This window comes from Cephus cinctus, unplaced genomic scaffold (assembly GCF_000341935.2).
Source record: "Cephus cinctus unplaced genomic scaffold, Ccin1 Ccin1_scaffold0680, whole genome shotgun sequence".
In the NCBI taxonomy this organism is placed as follows: Eukaryota; Metazoa; Arthropoda; class Insecta; order Hymenoptera; family Cephidae; genus Cephus; species Cephus cinctus.
In genome coordinates, this window is record NW_014333305.1 from 104,172 (window position 1) to 124,515 (window position 20,344).

Below are 20,344 nucleotides of genomic sequence, written 5' to 3' on the forward strand. Positions count from 1 at the left end.
ACACATAGATTCAAATGGTGATAATCGTAACTTTATCATCTTATGGATGTTGTCAATAATGTTTTCTTGATATACATTTATATATACAATATACATTTATTAACATGAGTCTGCAATAATCTTACAGAGATTTACAATGTTACGTCGCGTGTTACGATAAAATATTAGGATAGTCAAGATTTTAAAGGACGCGACACCGGGATTGAAGAGATTTTATAGGAAAGAAAAAAAAATACTTGTCAACAGAAACAATTAACAGCTGAATGACACATGCAAATTGATAGCATATAATAATATGTAGTGTGGTTTTAAATAGTAAGATTAAAAAATGTCAGAAAATGTTCATTCAGGTATACCACTTATGAATTTTTTTTAGGAGAGAACGTTTCGAGCTAAGACATGTGCCACAGATAATACACGCTGAATGGACTCTGGAGTTTCCGAAACAATTAAGAGATACATTCTGTATAATTCTAGAACGACATAAAACTTGGTGCATTTAGATTAATAACTTACACAAAGATGACAAATGGAATAAGATTTTCGACAAAGAGATATATAGGAAAAAGAGAGTCCGACAAGTGATTTAAATAGAAATTCTCAAATACGCGATAGGTTAATAATTACTGCCCTTTTGATTATACAAGCCTCTTTTAAATAGCATTACCGAGACTTCCCGTGACTTTTCATTGAACTCATTTACTTTGAAGAATGTGCCGTCATTTTGAGATCAAGTTATCATTATACCCCTTTGATAATAATACCTACAATTCGATTAGCAATGAACAATAGTCTCCTATTAATTCAGTAATGTTCGATAGATCCGTTTTATCACTACCAAACGAGTAATAAACACCCGGAAGCAAATCAATGATTAAATGTCAGAGAAAGAAGTGGATTTGAAGTTGGGCCACTTCAGGCTTCTGACCATATCGTAAGGCTATATTGCCTCGTATGCCGTATCAACGCCAAGTCTTGTAGCAGAGCCATTTAAAAATTCCTCGAGTTCATCTCGTTCGCGATTCTCATCCCTGGAACGTCTAAAAGATCGTTGCTTCTTCTTTTTCTCTGCTTTCTCAGACTTTTCCTTATCCTTCTCTTTGTCCTTGGACTTTTTCTTCTTTCTCTTCTCTTTGTCTTCACTCTGCAATTTAAAGTATATACGTATATAGTCGACCCATGAAGAATACAAAGTGATCAATAGGATTTAATGATGATAAATAGCAGTTTACCTTCTCTTTGTGCTTCTTTTTCTCTTTCATTACTGGGCTACTACCATTAGAACTCATTTGTCGCATACTTGTGCTATCTAACAACTCGAGATGAACGTTGGAACTTGTCATGCTGACATCCAGACTCTTGTCACTTAATTCCAAACGGTCTTTCCTTGTGCTGGTGCTACTGATGTCCTCACCACCTTCTGGACTCTGTCGCCATTTCGAATCTCTACTGAGCCAACTGTCAAACGCGTCTGAATTTCCATCTTGCTGATCGTTTGATTCGAATTCATTAGATACATGAAGTTCTTGTTCGATGGACGACACTGAATCACGCTTAACGACCTGCTGAGCCTTTTCTTCGAAGTTTATTTCTGGTCCTGCTAGAGATTCGTGCTTGTGCTTTTGTTTGCTTAATGGATTTTCAGCTAATTTTGGTGGGACCAGTGTGGGTGCCTCATCAGCTGATGACAAGTCATCCTCGAAACCGGCAACCAGAGGATTACCAGTCTCTGTATCACTGAAATGAAAATTTATGAGATGTAGCTAAATTAAAATTTGTTGTACAAAGTATCTAGTGTTGCATACCTTTCTGAATCAATTGGCTCATGTTGAGTTTTTTTGGGTGTTTGATTATTATCATCCAAGAAGGATCTGTCCAACATACCGTCGTCTGGTACAAAATCTTCTACACTGATGATGGGTTCGTTCAAGTTAACTCCGCCTACATCAGGTATCCGCTCTGTCTCGTCATCTTTTTTATTACCAAATATCTTTGACATAAAGGATTGCTGTTTTAGATTTCCAGAATCCCGTCTATCTAAAACATCTGTTACGGATTCTACTGGTTTAACAATTTCCAGCTTTGGAACATTTTGTATATTCTGTAGAGCAGTTATCGATTGGGAGGCTTTCACTCCTGTTGATGAATTCTCAGAAGATTTTGGTAATAGATTCTCCTTCTTTGGTAGAGACTTTAAATCTAAACTCTTCACTGGAATTGGAGTACCACCTCCTATGGGACCTGGCATTGAAGCAGAACGTCTCACCTCTAGCATATTAATATTGGCAGAACTGCTGGAAGGTGAAATATGGTGGCTACTAAGGGAGGACGTGACATTTGGTACAAGAACAGTAGCAGAGACTGAATCCGCAATGGCTCTTCTTCTATTTACGAGATTGTCCAGGAACTTATTATAATCGGCGTCATCACTGTTTTGGAAAAGATCAAGTTCCTGGACGGTTAAGCGTGTCTCTTCCTCGTTTGTTTCCAGTTGCTTAACCAGCGTTTCGCGTTGCAGTTGAAGGAATGGAAGATTGAAAAATTTGTGCAGAAGCTTTAAACCAAATCCATTTCTCATTGACGATTCTGCGTATCTAATCTGTTAGAAAGTAGAAAATTAGAAATGCTTCTTAGAGCGGGTGTAAAAGTAGAAGGCATATGAACATACTTGTGCGCTTCTGCCTTGTAAGGAGTCGATGAAATAAGTAACATGGTCCGCAGTAACTGACCTATGATGAGACATATCACAATGGTTGCCTAATACAATTACTGGTATGTGATCTGGTATTTTCGGAAGTTCGCGTTGTACATAGTCAAAGGTCCATGTTTTAGTGATGTCCATCATGACAATGACACCGTTTGTGCCTTTATAAACATCTAGGAACTCAGCATCTAATGCTGGTTCTTCAATTATGTTCTCCGTAGGTGCATTGTCCATTTTCAAACCATCTAGCTTCCTACGACGTCTTCCACGATCAACGACGTCCCAAACCTCGACCTTCACAACGTCATCAGTCGCTTTATAATTCCATTGAATACTAGCTACTTGTATTTCCTCTGTAGGAATGTATTCCTCTATAAATTTTTGACCCTGTAGTCTATGGAACAAGCATGTCTTCCCTACATTACGGTCTCCCTTGATGATTATTTTCACTGAAAATAAATTATTACAAGTCACAAGATGTACGACAATATATTAGTTGTATATATTAATATTGAATCATATATATACTATTATATTGCACTCCTTTTGCAAATTTTCTCTGTAACGTCGTAGGCATAGATTGATGTGCCTGCCTTGGAGATGCATTTCCAGGCACATCTGATTTTCCAGCCAAGCGCTTAAAAGCTGAAAACATTATTCTTCTCAATGGCACAGAGTGCTAGTTCTTTTTGATAATCTTATAAAAGTTTCACGTAAGAGCTATCTGTAAAAACAATCAAAATTATGTCACACGCTAATCTATACCACTTGCCTACAAACCAGTAGATCTGTATGTCTATGACTATTTGATCATGTAAGACATCTTATAAAATGTTATGTACACTGACCTTAGATAAATTAATGCAAATATATAATCAATTATCAAAACGCAATAAACATAATATTCCATACTCTATATCTATAACGAAAGCCTGTCACATTAGAATTGAGAGGTTAAAACCTGCAGACTTTTCAACATCAATAAAGTACAATAAACTTCTCACAAGCACGTACGACACCGTTTGCAAATAGTGTGAAGTCGATATAACTGACACCATTTATTTACATAAGATAGAATAAATCATCAAGACGTCAATAAAATAAGTGTGGGTACGGCGTCAAATAGGTCCGGCATTAACATTAATATCGATAATGAAAAAATATGATCTAAAACTATTAAAATATAATTCGAAACACTTCCTTACCCTGCATCAGTCAAGAAGAGATAAAACTGCCATAACAAATCTCATGAATTGTCGAATATTTATATATGAGTTTTTAAGCTGACCAGCTGTCATTTAACAGCTGTTAATTTTTGTTGGTTAGGTTGGTAAAAATTTCAGTTTCTGCTACATTGGTATCAGCTCCAGAATTGGTTGGGTTAGGCTAGGTTACTTGGTGGGACGGGTGGGATGTTTAATACTGTCCCTTCAAACAAAAAATAGAAGCATTACAGTTGACTGTAAAATAATTTTATTACTTAAAATTATAAAGTTATACTATGTTACTATTTGTTCCGAGTCAATTAACGAACTTCCGCCGTTGCTTGGCACATCAAGGGTCGCAAACTTTCTCTAAACAGAGAATGTCTTTCACCATGAGTTATACACAGTATCGCACTAGCTTCTTTGAGTTTTTCCAATGCACACTTTGACTCTCCCAAATACAAAAGAATTTTTCCCAGCATGAGATGCAACAATCCAGTTAAAGGGTGCACATGTCCATAATACATCCTGAAAGATGAAACACTAGTTGTAATATCTAGCAGATAAATGTAGCTGTTTACAATTACTTACAGGTACCCTGGAATTAATTGTATAGCGTAAGCTTTTGCATCCTCCCAAACATTTAAATTTACAGCAGCTTCAAATGCTGATTCTATGGTACGGACACGTTGTAAATTAAAAGGATGCAGGATACCCTCCTGCTTCATTAGGCACATTTTACTAATGTCTAGATCTGATAGTATTTAATTAAGCAAATCTATAGTATAAAACAGTGGAGTTTAGAAAAAAAATAATTCATGCTTTGCAGAAAGGATACAAGCCATGGACTTCATATTTTGTAAATGGTGAGCAGTAAACTCAGTAACTTGGTCAAACTTTTCTTTAAATCCATGAGGAAACTCCTGACCACAGTCTGAACACACTCGTATGTCAGGGGAACAGGGATTTGTACAATTTCGATGTGGACAAGTAGCTGCTGCAACGAATGGCTCTGGTTGCAAACATCTTTGGCAGTTGCACCAAAAGTAATACGAATCCTTCAACTCTGCTCTTCTATCCTCAGTTGAATTGAGTAAGTCAATGTAGGATATTCGTATCTGTTTATTTGGTTGGCATATATTGTTTGGAATTAGAGCACATCAGACATAATACAGGGTAAAAGAATTGGACGAATGGCAAGAAGGAAAAACAAAAAAATAACTATAAAATTTGGTAACGTTAAAATCACACACTGTCAATAATTATTTCTCTAAATATAACGGGTTAAAATTAACTCAACAAAAGCATCATGCATGTTTCAAAACCTTCGGTTATTGGCCATTAGCTGCAAGATCCGTTAATAAACAGCAACGAACAATGTTCACCACTGTCTGAATCTAATAAAAATTTGCGAAACGTAAAAATGATTCCGCGATTGAAACTTGTTCAATTTTATTCGATTTTGATGAATTTTTCTTACCTGGGACCAATCTAGGCGAGGGAGATCTTGTAATGTTCGGATTATAATCGTGGTACCTTCGAAAACAGCTATTGCATTTGGGATACAGCTATGGTCTATTATGGAAGGACCTAAATATATACCCACAGCAATACTATTCATATCTGGATCCAAAATATTAAATGAATTCACACATATTCGACCATATATCCCCATCAATTCAGCAGAATTTGGAATAAGTGTTTTTCCAAGATATTCAAACAAGACTCCGCAGAGAGATGTAAAATGCTCCATCCGTTTTTTGTCTTGCTTTATATCTGAATAATCTGTAAAGGTATACAACCGTTATAATACATGTTTATCCATTAAGATAATTTCTTAAGAATGAAAATCATATCTAAAACCTTACGTGACATCAAGTCCTTAAATTTCCTGTAATTTGTTTCTGTATAATAACCAACTTCGTCAGCTCCTCCATTCTTTAGCTTGACAATTATTCGTGCCATAAGCCGAGCAGCATCTGGCAGAACGCGAGGAGATATTCGTTTCAAGTTGGGGCATTCTGATTTATGTACACTCCAAGATTCCCTCTGGCAAGTACGATCACAATAATATACATACTGACAACCAGAACATTTAGAGAGTTTTCCACTGAAACATTTCAGAGACCAATTTCTCATTTTAGCAATACAATATACCTCTTTATCTTTGATGCACAAACAGTTCATGTATTACTCCAAAGGCTAATAAAAATACAATACAAAAAAAACTTTACACAAACTTTGTAAAATATTCTTCCACTTTAAAGAAGTACCTTTTTAGACAATTGTCACATCGACTAAATCTGTGTTTGGAACTGAGCACAAAGGCAAATGGTTTGGCAGTGATAATAGTTGATCCGTTTTTGATGGTATCAACTTTCTCTTTCATTTTATCAATGACAGATCAGACCAAAGGCAGAATATTCAATTTTCCACAAGTACGTAGTATATTTTTCTCGATCCTCCCATATACCATAAATTATCGCACACGAAGTACAAATGATCACTGTTTACAACTTCGAAATCACGCCTTCAGTGTGACATTTTAATAATTACTAGACAACAATAAACAGTATCGATAACCTGTTTGAAACAGTTAACTAAAGATTACGTAGAGATAACGAATGAGACAACCCACCATCTAGATGATCTGTCTTCAAAAAAAAAAAACCATGATGGACTGTTTACGAATGCTGCAGAACCTTTCACGTGTTACATAAAAATATGACAAAATAATCATAATATTTGCATAATTACACTTACGGTTTTTTGAAAATATATTTTTACCTGTACAAACAGTTGTCACAACGTTGAATTCGTAATACAGAACACAAAACATAGGCAAAAGGTTGACCAGTTAAAATGGTCGTTCCTCCGGCCACTGAACTAGATCTGCAAATCTTCCTGGTTTTCATTTTCGATAAGAAAATTCTCTTTCTTTGAGCTTCTGTACAATATAAATGCAAGGAACTGACTGTAGACGCGCAACGATATAATGTCGGCTATCTTCTGGTTCTTATACGTTTCGTCAGGCAAGTTTAACTGTGTGCTATTTTGAGTAAGTATAATTTTAAACTGCATTATTAATAGAAGTAATAAGTGCCTTTCACCTGGCTATTTGTTAATAGGGCTGAGCAGTGCTCCAAATTATTTTTATAAAGTACAAACAGGGGTCGAGTAACAAATTGAATATTTATTTACAATCATATATCTTTTGAGTGATTTTACCTTTTACTGATTCTCACTTGTAACTTCATTATAATTTCCATTATTTATCTTAGGAAAGCCAGAAATGTTTGTGACAATACAGAGATCAACAGTGAATTTAATGATTACTTTGCTATATCGTTTGTTAAACTTAAATGCTACTGTACTATGCATACAACATATACTTCTATTAGAGAGAAATTAAAAACACACCAAAAAAATATATTTTTCATAATAAATGTACTGCCATATGTACAATGCCATTTACTCTTGTAGTATAAATTAGTCTTCATTTGTCTCATATTTTTGCTTTTACTTTAACATCTGTTTCAATAAAACGTTGTTTTCCGACGGTATTCTCGTCGTTATGCTCATAATATTTATGCTTTTTTTTTTAATATAAATTGTAATGTATTAACATTAACAGTAGCAGCGTAGCGTTCTTCCGTGTCACAATAATAACCTAAATCCATTTATTCATGCACAACGGCGTTTTCCTGCCGTACAGTCATCTCTGATGTTTGCTATCATAGCCCGTTTGGCTGTTGGTTGAACTCGCGGAAATGGGAATGAGAAATGTTCTTCTTTATGTTCTTGATGATTTAATGGCAGTCACATTTCTACCACTTCTTTTTGTGTTCATCCATAGAAACTCCACCAGGTCCAAGGGAGACTATCATTAGAAGGCCACCGATCACTGATAATGTCTGTAATCAAATCGTGATCTTGTATAATCTCCTTAAATCAATGGATTCAATCAAATTATTGACATACGTATTTGATTTTTGCTTACCTGGAAGAAGTCATATTTAAGGAAGTCTCTGAGAGGTTTATAGTCAGGAATGGTCCACCATGCGTTGTGATAAAAGTTCAAAGCAGACAGTAGAAGGACAAGTAGTAAAGCACTGAGCTTTGTTTTGTACCCAATAGTCACTAAAACCATAAGAATACTTCCAAGAATATCTTGGAGTATTTGGAGAAAAGATATTTCAAAACGTATTAGGGTGATGAACATGAAAGCGAGGAGAACCCTTCCAGCAAGTTGTAAAAGGTTTTTAGGTTTGTTGTCACCAAGTGTTGGTACTCCAGCAAATAATGACCTTCCTTCGACTCTGGATTCTGCGAGGACCAGTAAGAGAGCACCAATAAGTGCAAGGTTCCTGAAGAGGAATTGCATGTCCCACAGGATACTGTATGCAAATGTCTGTAGCACAACTATGAAGAAGAGGACTCCACAGGCTATGCTCACTCGCCATCTTCCAATGACCATTACGCAACCTCCGAGTTGGCCAATGAAATTAATCAGGACAAAGACGGTTGCTAAAAACTGTCCACAACCCCATGACAAGTGCATGTATTCCCTTTGTTCGTTCCATTGAAACCACATTCGCAATCCATCCTCTAAGAATGTGGCAATCAGACATAATCTTGCCAGTGTTGGCAATATGTGTTTTCCATTTCGAATCACCTGTTAAATTATACAAAAAAATCACTTGTCACTCCATGACAAATGGAAATTCTTTTTAACATCAAATATATTATACAAGCACATGTAACAATGCATAAGATGGATTAGGTACCATTATCATTGAATAAAGTATAGATTACTTAGATAAGCTTATAACTATCTATTCTCTAAAATAAAAGGCAATTATGGTATATGAAATATAATCACTAATTATGAACTCTAAATGAAATTAATTAAAGGTAAGCTACTATGAATAACAGATTTCACCTTTGATAACACATTATATGTATGGTCAAGTAAAGTACAGGGGGGAATTTGGAAAGTTATGGAATCAGGACCCAAATTGAAAGTGGGACAAGCAATCAAGAGTACAGGCAGCAATATATATTAAGCAAATATATATTTCATAGTTTGACGTACGATACGATAATGAGAAATAAATAAAGGTTAAGAATAACGATAGCACATTTTAAAATATGTAATCATATCGTGATTAGGTCAAAATCTACACGAGAGTATCAATTTAATCATAGTCCCAAGGCGATAACCTTAACTCTACGACGATCAGCAAGACTCTATATAATAATTTACAAGATAGAAAAGTCGTCTTCGCGTCATACAAATAATAATCTCAAAGAAATAAACAAGTAAATGTAAAAATACATGAATCAAGTGTGCCAAGCTGCTTGTACGATGACGTTGACAGGAGTAACATGCTCGCGGTTAAAGAAGAAAACTCGGAGTATTTTGTTAATGAAAATTGAACCGTCACAATAAGCCACCATAAGCAAATCAAATTAATTTTTATTATTTTATGTGTTTCACCTGATCAGCTATTTCCTCCGCCCTCGAGACCACCTCCTGCTGGATCACCATAGCGTTTTATTCATAAAACCGATAAAAAGCACTCATACACGCAACCTTAACGCGCAAGCGCTGAACTTCCTTCGACACGACTGCACCAGTTTACAGGAGCCACAAGTTGCGAGAATTTGCCCCACTGCTTCTGGCTACTGGCGACACTTTATGAATGATGTGGAATTTCTTCTAGCGCACCACTTCCGCTGTCTACGTGGTCAAATTCTGGCTACTAATGAACTATTGATGCCTTCTTGGCAACTATATAATGTGGCAAATAAGGAAAGGCGTTTCTCTTGAACTTTTTCTATTATTTTGGCAAAAGTAACGGGATTTTATTTCAGGTACTTAGTGGAAATGGTTATTTAAATTACACTACGATTCAGCGCCATGTGTACTACGTTAGGCAATACATGTGTTGTTTTGCTTCCTCATAGAGGAAGCTATGTGATGGTGGAAAATTTTCTTTTCGAGATTTTCATGTCACCATGTTCAGAATGTGCCAAAATGTCGAGAAAACACATTTGGAGAAAATGTCCGGATGTATGTGTGTATGTGTAATGGCCTCCCAAAATTCAAACGTGTATAACTCGAGAACGATTTTAGCTACAGTCCCCAAATTTTGCAGGCATCTGCAGCTTGTATAATCTCTTCATTGACTATAATTTTCCTCGTGATTGCAGCTGCGGCTTGGATTTTATGTCGTTTTCAAATTACCAAAAAAAAAGTACGTTATCAATCTAGGGATCATAAATTTTGTGATACTCGTCTAAATAGTTCTTGACAAAGAGATTTGTATCCAAGGTTCGTTGATGTTGCGTTTGGGCCGAATCGATCGAGAAGTTTTAATTTTACATTTTGAGTTTTTCGAAAAACCAACTTTATCGCTGTAACGAGTGCTTACTTCAGCGAATCAAACCGCAATTTCGCATTAGTCATCGTAGCGAAGAGGTCAAATTTTGGTTGTCCGAAAACATTCACTGTTTGATCGAATGCTTCGCCCGCGATTTCCCACTCGATATCAATATTTCTCGATCTTGATTCCCTATCCGCCTCTATGTTCTCCTTAGAATCAGTACAAGACGCGAATATCTACAGTTTTGTATTTTCACACCAGATCAAACATTTTCTGGCTAAGTCATTGAGATATGGGTACTGTGTATTACCCATTTTATTTACGTAGACGATCGCAGTACTATTATATGTATACGCGGAATAAGAGTCACAGTTCAGTGGTCTGAAATAAAACAAAATCTCCACAAAATCGCTAATAGCTCTGTATAATTAATCGAATATGATCTTTCTAGTTCGTTACAGAAACCGTGGAGACTTTTGTCCCGCGTAAAAAAACACCATTCTGAGTCCGGTGCATCGGTGTAAATTTCCCTGGTATAAATTAGAGATTTTATTGAATTTACCGTCGTTGGTAAGGCTTCAATCCACTACCTCAAATTTCCGCGAGCTTTCTCTGGGAGATTCAAAATCTGTTCGTAGTCATCCTCCGCAGTTTCTAAAGCTAGTCTTTGCTCTCTCGAGCACTTTCGTATAGCCCTAATCATACATCACTGCTAGGCATCTTGCAACTAGTCTACCGATTATATCTGCCAGATCTCTAATCCTTCAGTGCAATCTCGAAACGAAGGATTATATCCAATTCCAGACATAAAGAATTTGAATTTAACCCGAATCCTAAGGGTCGGTCTTTATAAAAAAAGACGATACAGAAGAAAGGAGAAATGTAGATGGCTGAGAAAGACAGATTCGAAGGCCAAGGAAACACGAACACAAAAACCGCAGATCAAACCACGGGGTAGACGAGTGTTAGTCAGATAGCGGAGCCCGAGCGAGGTTAAAAACAGCATTACATCGAAATAACGCGAAAGCGGTTCTAGTGTAGTGTGTAATGAGATAGGATAAGTTTTAGTCGATAAGAATTGGACACTATCTATCCACGGGCGTGTTATGAAAGATTTCCCTTCAATAAACAAAAAGAAAGTTGTTAGACACAAAGGCCAGTAGTCTTTACCAGTAGCTCCTTGATGATACATTCAAAGAAAAAAATTATACGAATATTCGTGAGAATATTTGTCTATTAAAATGTCGCTTACACAGTACTAACAAGTTATTTTTTTAAAATTTATAATTAGAATGTAAATATACATTACGTATGATTTTCATTTAAAGAATTTTTGTATATTTTATTTGTAGTAATAATTACTTTTCAATGTGTTTCATTTATCCATTATAATCGTTATTTTTCATTATTTATAATTATTATCAAATAATCTGTGGTGGACGCGATACGCTGATTCCTATATTACGAAGATGAGGAGTTGTCACCATTACTATCCAAATATCCTCCAGATCCATTTACAACAAAGGACGTTCCTAAACCATATAGATGACCGCAATATTTCGCATCGTCGATGTTGTCTTCGAAAAACATCTAAAATACAATTGATTCATCATTGAGAAATAGGCATAAGCAGTGCAGTGCTTTTTAGCCCTTTTTAACCGAACACTGTACCATCATGCACACTATCCATAATTAATAACAAACAGAATCGTTTATTATCATTAAATAGTTATACCTCTCGCATTTTGAAGAAAACCATGCCGGTAAGAAGAGAATCTGAACCAGCTTGATGTTGCGGCCCAACTCGTTGAAGTTCCAATTGTTCAGCTACTTCCTGTAGGCCCCCCTTTAAATTCTTACAGGATTTCATGAGATACTATAACAGATTTAACATAATTCAAAATAATTAAATAATTCATCACATAAATATTTTTAAGGAATTATGCAATTTTTATTAACTTACTTTAACATCGTAGACTGTTGGAAAAAATATCCTAAGAAGCTCAAAAAATTCACTTTCTTCTTGCGGAAGATTTTGATCAGTAAGAAGTTTAAGCAAATAACCAAAGTCGTATCCCGAATGAAAAGATAGCCATTTTATATCATCAACCAGGACAATGCCTGATGTCATAAGAAGCTCTGCAAAATCTAGAGGATCGATACCTTCTTCCTCATGTTTTTTAAATTGAATTCCGCTGTTTTGTAGCATATCTATACTGTCCTGAGCGTACATATCTTCTCTGAAAAATGTATTACTTTAGTGATCACATAATTAAGCTATTACCAATTCTTGAATAAGGTACTCACTGCAAATTAAATTTGAAATTAAATTGCCATGTAGTATAACTACCTCCCGGTGTATTTCCCGATTCGTCCAGAAAAGTAAGACCAAGTTGGATTATTCTTAAGAGATCAACATTACAGCGCAGTAATTGATATTGATAATCTGCACTAGTTCTGAATTCACCTAAAATATATCACAATAATTTTACTTTCAAGAATAAATTGAAATGCGATCAAAATTAATATTATGGTATTTCGAGCGCAAAGAAGCGTTTTTTGTAAATAGCTAAGCGAGATACCTAATATTCTCGAGCATACAAAGCCATGCTGCATGAAATAATCTTAGATTTCTTTATTAAAATGCATAATAAATAAATTGTGCGTAAGTTGGAATTTGTATATAATTTTTCAATTTTCAATATTTTTTTTTCAAAAATCGAATCCTCTACTTTTTTAAAAATATTTTACGAAACAAGAAAGTTTCAATAAAAGGCTCTGTTACTTCTGGCGTCATCACGCTATATGCGTGAGGTAAATGTTACTATGAATCAATTAATATACAGTTATATTTAAAATAACTATGTATATGTACGTGATCGAGCCTCACCGAGACTCTTAATAAGAATAATAAAATAAATCCATACCTATAGGTCGAGCAACAACACCAGGAAACTCTGTATCCATAGCGATATACTGATATTGTTGCACAACTTGACGAATAGTATGAAATTCTTCTTCTAAGTTGTGCCCCCAAACATCTCGTATTCCACATTCTTCATTGCTGGGCATAATCGCCCCTCCCTTCTGCTGCCCTATAGGGTTTATTCCACCTGAAATATTTAATATACAAACGAATATATTGCTTTGAAAATTTCTGAAATGTTCACCTTGAAACCATATCCTTATTTCTTAAATCACTTTAGCCTTTTTAAGATTTAAACAAATGACATTGAAGTAAGTGACATAGCTTTTACAAAATGTTGTATTTAATATAATCCAGATATATTATGCACCAACACATTTTATATTATTGATAATAGTGATAAAAAATTAATCTCTACTCCATACTAGTCACAAAAGTTGCACTAATTGTAAGCCAATCTCTCAAACTGATATTTTATCTCCACTTTCACTTCCATAATATAATTGCTAACTACATATCCTTTTGCATTTAAAATATGATTCGGCATGAAAGAAATGTTAATTGGTATTTTATGTAATTTTTTGTCTATATAATAGGATTTATGAATGCTTTTGCTGTCACAACTCTGGCTTTAAAGTATTATATGTGTTACAATAGACCATTAGCAGTAAAGGGTCAGAAATAGTAACCATATAAGATGAAATATACCTGTCACTCTTTTCTTTTGCTAAACATGATTGAGATTATTGAATTATTATCATTAATATTAATTCCATTCCTATTAAAATTAACATGTTTCATGTTAAATAAATATGAAATGAAATTATTGCTGCATATAATATAGAAATCAGTTTCATTTAAAGAGTAATATAAAAGTAGTAAATACCTGTGCAAGTATTGCATGATATATTATATGAAATATAAATTACTTTTACAACACAATTATTGGAAATAGAATATACTGTAATGTTGATACGTCAGCAATTGAAATTGATATTACAAATTTTACAGACCATAATAGTTATATGTATCCGCAAAAATTGCATTGTGTCAATGCACTATAATAGTATAATTTATATTTAACAACAAATTTTACTCAGATATATTATTAAATTAGTATGAATGAAATAAGAGTGTTCTATAACATTACTCAAAATATGGACGTATTGGACAATAAAACATTATATAAGTATACATTTTACTTTAAAATGTTAATTAGATATTTCTATGTTAATACATACCAGTAGCTGAGGGCATAAGGGTAATTATTATATTGAACAATAATATTGGAAATATTCAGAGTTCCCTTTGTCAAGCGTGTATTAACTTCATATCACTGTAAATAAAACAACTATATTATGAGAGCGTTCTTAATTTCATAACTATCAATTGAAAGATGCTGCATAACTTAGTTACATTTAACCCTGGACGTACACACCCTTTTTCGAGGTACACAATGTATACACCAGGATCCAATGGATTCCATGTCTCATTTCCACACTGCTCGCCTTCTAGGTATAAGATTTAAACAGATCAGATGATTATATTTGTAAATTTTAGACTATAAACATAGGACTCATACAATTTAACAACCATTATATTTTTTATATCAATTTAGTACTGGTTACAAGTTAAAAGTGTGCTCGCAAATAACCAAAATGCATTAGGTGCATTGAGATCCAATAAACTCCAGTGTGTATGTACATCCAGGGTAAAGTACCATAATCATACAGTGCTGTTTATTTAATAGAATATACAATAATTTAGTTAAATTTCCAATTTAAGTAAGAAATAAAACATTTATTAATAATATTTTATATGAATTCATTTTAACAAAAAGAAGTCAGTAAAATCTATTGACAAAAATATTATTCTTGATATGAAATGAGGTTATATTACTTTTTTTTTTTTATGACTTAAGCTTTATAAAGACCTAATATAATATGAAATTAGTACCTTTGCACAAAAGCAATATATATGCCACTATATTTTAGCATAAAGACATTTGATTAATCACCTCAACACTGAAATAATTGTTAATTCTCTACTGACGACATAAACAGGTTAATCAAGTTTCCAAATTCAGCGCCAAAGCTCTTCGTAATCACAGATAGTCAGTCATCTTATTCGCATAGCAGGTCACGGCGATTTCCAACGATTTCACAGGACATGGGATTAGCCACACGCGTCAGAAAACTTGAAAATCTGACCAATGAGAAGTCTAGTTTTTTTAAGGTTTCCAACATTCCAACGTGAATGACGACAAAGCTGAACAGTTTTCGAACCTATTTGAAGTTAACCGGCGAAGTTTTAAGCCCTTACACACAAAATAATGTAATGACGTAAGCGTAAGAGTAAGGAAACCAACCAATCAGAATCTAGTACTGTCACCTTGGTGGCTGTAGAGGGAGGGATACTAGATTCTGATTGGTTGGTTTCCTTCCGCTACGTCTTACGTCGTTACGTTATTTGTGTGTGAAGGGCTTTATTTTAAAAAATTTTTCTTATTCCAATCGCTTGATATTCGTTTGGTAGTTTGTAAAAACGGTTGATAGTCAATAGGTTTTTCAGAAAATCCAATTCAATGTGAAGTTGGCTGACATTTCCTTACTTCTTGTCCAGAATCAGCTTTTTTAAGGCACATAAGTTTTTATGAAAACTATGATTAGAAGTAGATTGTATCGTATGTATCGATTGAGATCCTTGATGGGACGAACTGACTGTCACAACTATTGTTTTCACGGCAGATTTGACTGCGTGAATCTGCCGAGGTAGGTTCGTTAGCAACGAAAGCTCTGATGAGCACTCCAACGGTGTTCAATCCTTTGTATTGAAGTTGACTTTTGAAGTGTGATAATGTATGGATTTTTGAATTATATAAAGGCTTTAGAAATAAGGATGCAGGTGCTATTAAAAAACACCATAACTAACTTTATTTACTTTAATTATAATATGGTTTAGGCTAAATCTACTATAACTGAATTTAGCTAATCGACACTCCGGTACAGACTCGACGTACATCATTCAAGACCAGAAAATGAACTGAACTCATGATACCCAAGAGAATAGTCCTGAATAGTCCTCTGTACCTCTCATCCATGCATCCGCACTTATACACATTCATATGTATTAACTATTACCCTTTGTGGAGGGCCACCATGTGGCGCCTCGCTTTCCGGGCCTAGTTCTTAGGCATAAAGAACTCAACCTATTCTTAGTTTATTTGGGAAGCATATGGACAACGTCAACGCTCGCCCGCCGATCTTCTGAAATTACCAGACTTGTTACCGAGAGTGAGAGTTCCTGAGAAACTCACACGCAGTGAAGGTAACAATAAACAAATGACTCATGTGCATATTCTTTGTGGTCCATATGTTTATGTACATTTACGAGCTAGAAAGCTTTTCCCGAATTATTTAGGATATATCTTATTTATATGTTAATGACAGACTGATAATTTGAAAGTATTGAATTCTGATTTGGGAGAGGAATCGTCATCCCATTTTAATTTCTCACTTGAACTTGCCGCTGAAGCCTAGTGAGATTATTTATTACTAGGTCGAAGCGCATGTGGCTTTTTATTCATTTTTATAGCAAACGGTTTACTACCAAACATTTCTATTATTTAATTCATAACTATCAAACGATTTTGCATTAAATAAGCCTCTGAAAAGCTAAATCCGATTGGTACCAGCAAACTTCACACCAGATTTTGAATTTTTGTTTGATTTATTGGTAGTTCCATAATTGATACCACAGAGGGGCCGATCCCCGTCGTTTGAGGGTGACAGACGTGACAGAACAGTAAAAATGGCTGATAACAAGGAACCTCCTCCATTCTACGAAACTCCAAATGCTGATAAAAATGAAGATTTAGACGATGACGATGATATTTTTGCATCTGCTATTCAGGTATGACTTGATCTTTAAATTAATCGAATATATAGAATTATTGAGTTACTGAATTACGGATAATTAATAAATGGAAATTTGCCGCACACGTATCAGATTCGTTTATGCTTATTATCTGTTCGATTTGAGTTAAAATCCCTTAATTACCAAATTATATGTCTATTTTACTTCTGAATGAACAAATGATAACGTTAGAAAAAAATACTGATATCTTCAGAAGTTTATTAAATATTACCTTTATTGTGGAAGTCGTAATTACGGTATAATCATTTTCCTGTATTTTATATAGTTTAATCCCTAAGTTCACAGTAATACCTATCACTGTTACTAGGAGCCAAGTCAACTGGATGAGAATTCTTCTTATAATGGTATATCAACAAAGCATGCAGAATTACCTAAATTGACACTACATGATACAGCAGATGATTATTCTGTTTCTTCGATATCTAGTCCAGTTCCTGGACCCTTGAGTTCTCCTTCGGGTCCAATAGAAAGCGATATTGGAGATTTAGACGAAGTGCCTATTAACGATAATGCTGATACATTGTTATCAAATGTCATGCAATCTCAATCATTAGAAGAGGTAAATAATTTTGAAAGGTCATTGTGAATCCTACATTTCTCTTAGAAAATAATTCTTACAAATGTTGTTTATATTTTAGGTATCGACTGATACATCTGATGTATACATTAAGATTACTATCACAGCAGCCCAGAAAGTTGGGGATGGCATGGGAGCATACGTTGCATATAGGGTGGAAACCAAAACAAATATGCCAATATTCAGAAAGAGAAGTTTCAGTGTTGTTAGACGATTCAGTGATTTTCTTGGTCTACATGATAAATTAATAGAGAAGTATCTCAGAAATGGAAAAATTATACCTCCAGCACCAGAGAAAAGTGTTATTGGTATGATGAGTTTATCATAAATATATTATTAGTTGTATAATTTTTAGTAAATATTTATTATATACTATAACTGGTATAATTCAAGGCATGACCAAAATAAAAATGTCTGGAGATAAAAATCAAGATCAAAGTTCAAGTTCAACAGAATTTATTGAAAGACGAAAAGCAGCTTTGGAGAGATATTTAAATAGAACTGCTGCACATCCAGTCCTAAGGATTGATCCTGATTTCAGAGAATTTTTGGAGGCTGGTGCGTTTGATTTATATACTATATCAGCATTTATTATATTGAGCGTAATAATTATTTTCTATATTCAGATATTGAATTGCCAAAAGCTACCAACACATCTGCACTAAGCAGTGCTGGGGTAATGAGACTGTTTAATAAAGTCGGAGAAACAGTTAACAAAATTACGTACAAAATGGATGAAAATGATTCGGTAATGAACATTATTGTTTCTAAACTAAATAAACTATGCCGTTAGTAAGTATTGATTCAATAAAATGAGATCATTCTTTTTGCTCCCATTAGGACGGTAAGGTACGTTAGCCTAAATTGTTTACAACAAAAAAGAAAATTTAAATTGAAAATCGCCAAAGTCAATAATACTTTGTATTAATGTTGTGTCTATCGTGATATCGACCCATCCCTGTACTTTGTATTAAACCTATTAATTCTCATTAACTGTAATATGTTTCTGCTCACGTTGTGAAATATTTCTTTATTTTCAGTGGTTCGAAGAAAAAACTGCTAAGATAGATTCTCTAGATACTCAGTTGCGCGCCTTGCATGGTGCAGTGGATGCCTTAACAAATCAGAGAAGAGAATTGGCATTTTGTACAGGTGCTACTGCACGGTCCATCGCCGTTCTCGGTCATGGCGAACCAGGTGCTTCATTAGGTAGAGCTCTGGCTCAGCTCGCCGAAACTCTAGAGAAAGTTGAAATTGTTAGGAAAGCACAGAGTAACAGTGATTTCTATCAATTTGGTGAAATGCTGAGAGATTATGTGGCGTTGATTGGAGCCATAAAGGTATTTATGTTTCAGTATATATTTAATTATTTGTAGAGCTGGGAACTACTTCTCTTTGTAATTCAAAAAATCAAACAACGAGAGCTTATCTATAGTTATTTGTCGTACTTTCCATTATTCTTGATGAAAAGATCTTTATCAATTAGAGTTGAGCTCTTGCTTAAATTCCCTCAATTATACGGCACGGTTCTAGAAGAGTTAAAATATCGTTGTTTGGCCATAATGAAAGTACATTGAGAATCAACATTGTTCATTTGTGTGTCTGATGCAAGAAACCAAACAAACTAACTCTGTTCCTCTTCTAATATCGTTATTTGCTGTTTTTGTAAATATATATAATGACTAACGAAGAGTCCTGATGTTAAACAGTTTTTATATAAATAATTTTTTGATTGTATTGCTTTAGACAAATTTTTTATTTCTGAATTGCCATAGAAATGATAGAATGTTATTTCATGAATTTTTGTGTAGGCGTGTGAATTCACAGCCATATTGAATTTACTTGAATGGCAACATTAACTCTTGCACATTTTTCAATATTGGTACCATAATGGCATTTAAATTACAGGATGTATTTCACGAACGAGTAAAGGTGTTCCAGAACTGGCAACATGCTCAAATGATGTTAAACAAAAAGCGAGAGCAGAAGGCAAGGTTAGAGCAATCAGGCCGCAGTGATAAGACTACTCAAGCAGCGACAGATGTCATTGAGTGGACGTCTAAGGTTGAAAGAGGTCAAGAAGAGTTTGATAACATTTCCAAAATGATAAAAAAAGAAGTGGAGCGGTTTGAGCTAGTCAGGGTTGATGATTTTAAGAAACAATTTATTGAATATTTGGAAGCTATGTTGCAGCATCAGAATCAACTTATCAAACATTGGGAAAGTTTTTTGCCAGAAGCACGTGCAGTTGCATGAAAATTTGCCGCTATGATAATAAGATATAAATATATATATATATATATAAACACATATGTATATATATATACATATAGAGATACAGCATATTAATTAACATGTAACAACGCATATTATATTATACATAATGATAATAAAGTATCTTTTTCAAGCATTATATGATAACTCATTTAACAAAATTCGTAACAATACAGTGTCATCGTTTAATGGAGATTATGCAAATATCAAGAGACTCTACAGACTTCCAACGCAATTTATATACATAGTTTTACTAAGACGCTAAACTGACTATATTTATTGAAATTAAAGAAGTTTCTTATAGAAAAGTAAGACGAATACAATGGAAAGTGA

General features: G+C 34.3%; 5 protein-coding genes across 21 annotated transcripts; 1 reads left to right on the forward strand and 4 right to left on the reverse strand.

Moving 5' to 3' along the window:
* Window positions 1-72: 72 nt before the first annotated feature.
* Window positions 73-4,046, reverse strand: LOC107269629 (rab-like protein 6). Of its 2 annotated transcripts, none has more exons than XM_015743708.2 (6): window positions 3,910-4,046; window positions 3,233-3,428; window positions 2,669-3,153; window positions 1,806-2,599; window positions 1,233-1,737; window positions 73-1,144 (listed from the first exon to the last, which is right to left on the reverse strand). In XM_015743708.2, exons 2-6 carry the CDS (start codon window positions 3,357-3,359, stop codon window positions 941-943), a joined length of 2,115 nt encoding a protein of 704 aa, XP_015599194.1. In that variant the 5' UTR covers window positions 3,360-3,428; window positions 3,910-4,046; the 3' UTR covers window positions 73-940. The 2 variants fall into 2 exon arrangements, with proteins under 2 accessions (XP_015599194.1, XP_024942693.1); XM_025086925.1 differs by lacking the exon at window positions 3,910-4,046 and adding an exon at window positions 3,553-3,571.
* On the reverse strand, window positions 3,998-6,861 carry LOC107269630 (histone-lysine N-methyltransferase SMYD3). 8 transcript variants are annotated; one of them, XM_015743710.2, is made up of 7 exons: window positions 6,697-6,861; window positions 5,778-6,019; window positions 5,390-5,694; window positions 4,748-5,027; window positions 4,501-4,663; window positions 4,213-4,437; window positions 3,998-4,132 (listed from the first exon to the last, which is right to left on the reverse strand). In XM_015743710.2, the coding sequence occupies exons 1-6, from the start codon at window positions 6,822-6,824 to the stop codon at window positions 4,230-4,232; spliced, it is 1,326 nt and encodes a 441-aa protein (XP_015599196.1). In that variant the 5' UTR covers window positions 6,825-6,861; the 3' UTR covers window positions 3,998-4,132; window positions 4,213-4,229. The 8 variants fall into 8 exon arrangements, with proteins under 8 accessions (XP_015599196.1, XP_024942707.1, XP_015599200.1 ...); XM_025086939.1 differs by having other exon boundaries at window positions 4,021-4,132; window positions 4,205-4,437; XM_015743714.2 differs by lacking the exon at window positions 3,998-4,132 and adding an exon at window positions 6,183-6,464 and having other exon boundaries at window positions 4,161-4,437; window positions 6,697-6,806.
* A 221-nt stretch (window positions 6,862-7,082) lies between these two features.
* On the reverse strand, window positions 7,083-9,673 carry LOC107269631 (surfeit locus protein 4 homolog). Its single transcript, XM_015743715.2, has 3 exons — window positions 9,410-9,673; window positions 7,910-8,584; window positions 7,083-7,823 (listed from the first exon to the last, which is right to left on the reverse strand). The coding sequence occupies exons 1-3, from the start codon at window positions 9,458-9,460 to the stop codon at window positions 7,737-7,739; spliced, it is 813 nt and encodes a 270-aa protein (XP_015599201.1). The 5' UTR covers window positions 9,461-9,673; the 3' UTR covers window positions 7,083-7,736.
* Window positions 9,674-11,512: 1,839 nt separating this feature from the next.
* Window positions 11,513-15,520, reverse strand: LOC107269641 (CCR4-NOT transcription complex subunit 7). 8 transcript variants are annotated; one of them, XM_025086945.1, is made up of 8 exons: window positions 15,242-15,520; window positions 14,663-14,735; window positions 14,466-14,560; window positions 13,226-13,411; window positions 12,606-12,765; window positions 12,262-12,538; window positions 12,034-12,174; window positions 11,513-11,888 (listed from the first exon to the last, which is right to left on the reverse strand). In XM_025086945.1, exons 3-8 carry the CDS (start codon window positions 14,479-14,481, stop codon window positions 11,760-11,762), a joined length of 909 nt encoding a protein of 302 aa, XP_024942713.1. In that variant the 5' UTR covers window positions 14,482-14,560; window positions 14,663-14,735; window positions 15,242-15,520; the 3' UTR covers window positions 11,513-11,759. The 8 variants fall into 8 exon arrangements, with proteins under 8 accessions (XP_024942713.1, XP_024942712.1, XP_024942710.1 ...); XM_025086944.1 differs by having other exon boundaries at window positions 14,641-14,735; XM_025086942.1 differs by having other exon boundaries at window positions 14,663-14,732; window positions 15,181-15,520.
* A 1,403-nt stretch (window positions 15,521-16,923) lies between these two features.
* On the forward strand, window positions 16,924-20,150 carry LOC107269640 (sorting nexin-2). 2 transcript variants are annotated; one of them, XM_015743737.2, is made up of 8 exons: window positions 16,924-17,136; window positions 17,468-17,719; window positions 17,799-18,045; window positions 18,131-18,295; window positions 18,364-18,485; window positions 18,578-18,586; window positions 18,778-19,077; window positions 19,646-20,150. In XM_015743737.2, exons 1-8 carry the CDS (start codon window positions 17,035-17,037, stop codon window positions 19,991-19,993), a joined length of 1,545 nt encoding a protein of 514 aa, XP_015599223.1. In that variant the 5' UTR covers window positions 16,924-17,034; the 3' UTR covers window positions 19,994-20,150. The 2 variants fall into 2 exon arrangements, with proteins under 2 accessions (XP_015599223.1, XP_015599224.1); XM_015743738.2 differs by lacking the exon at window positions 18,578-18,586 and having other exon boundaries at window positions 16,943-17,136.
* Window positions 20,151-20,344: the final 194 nt, after the last annotated feature.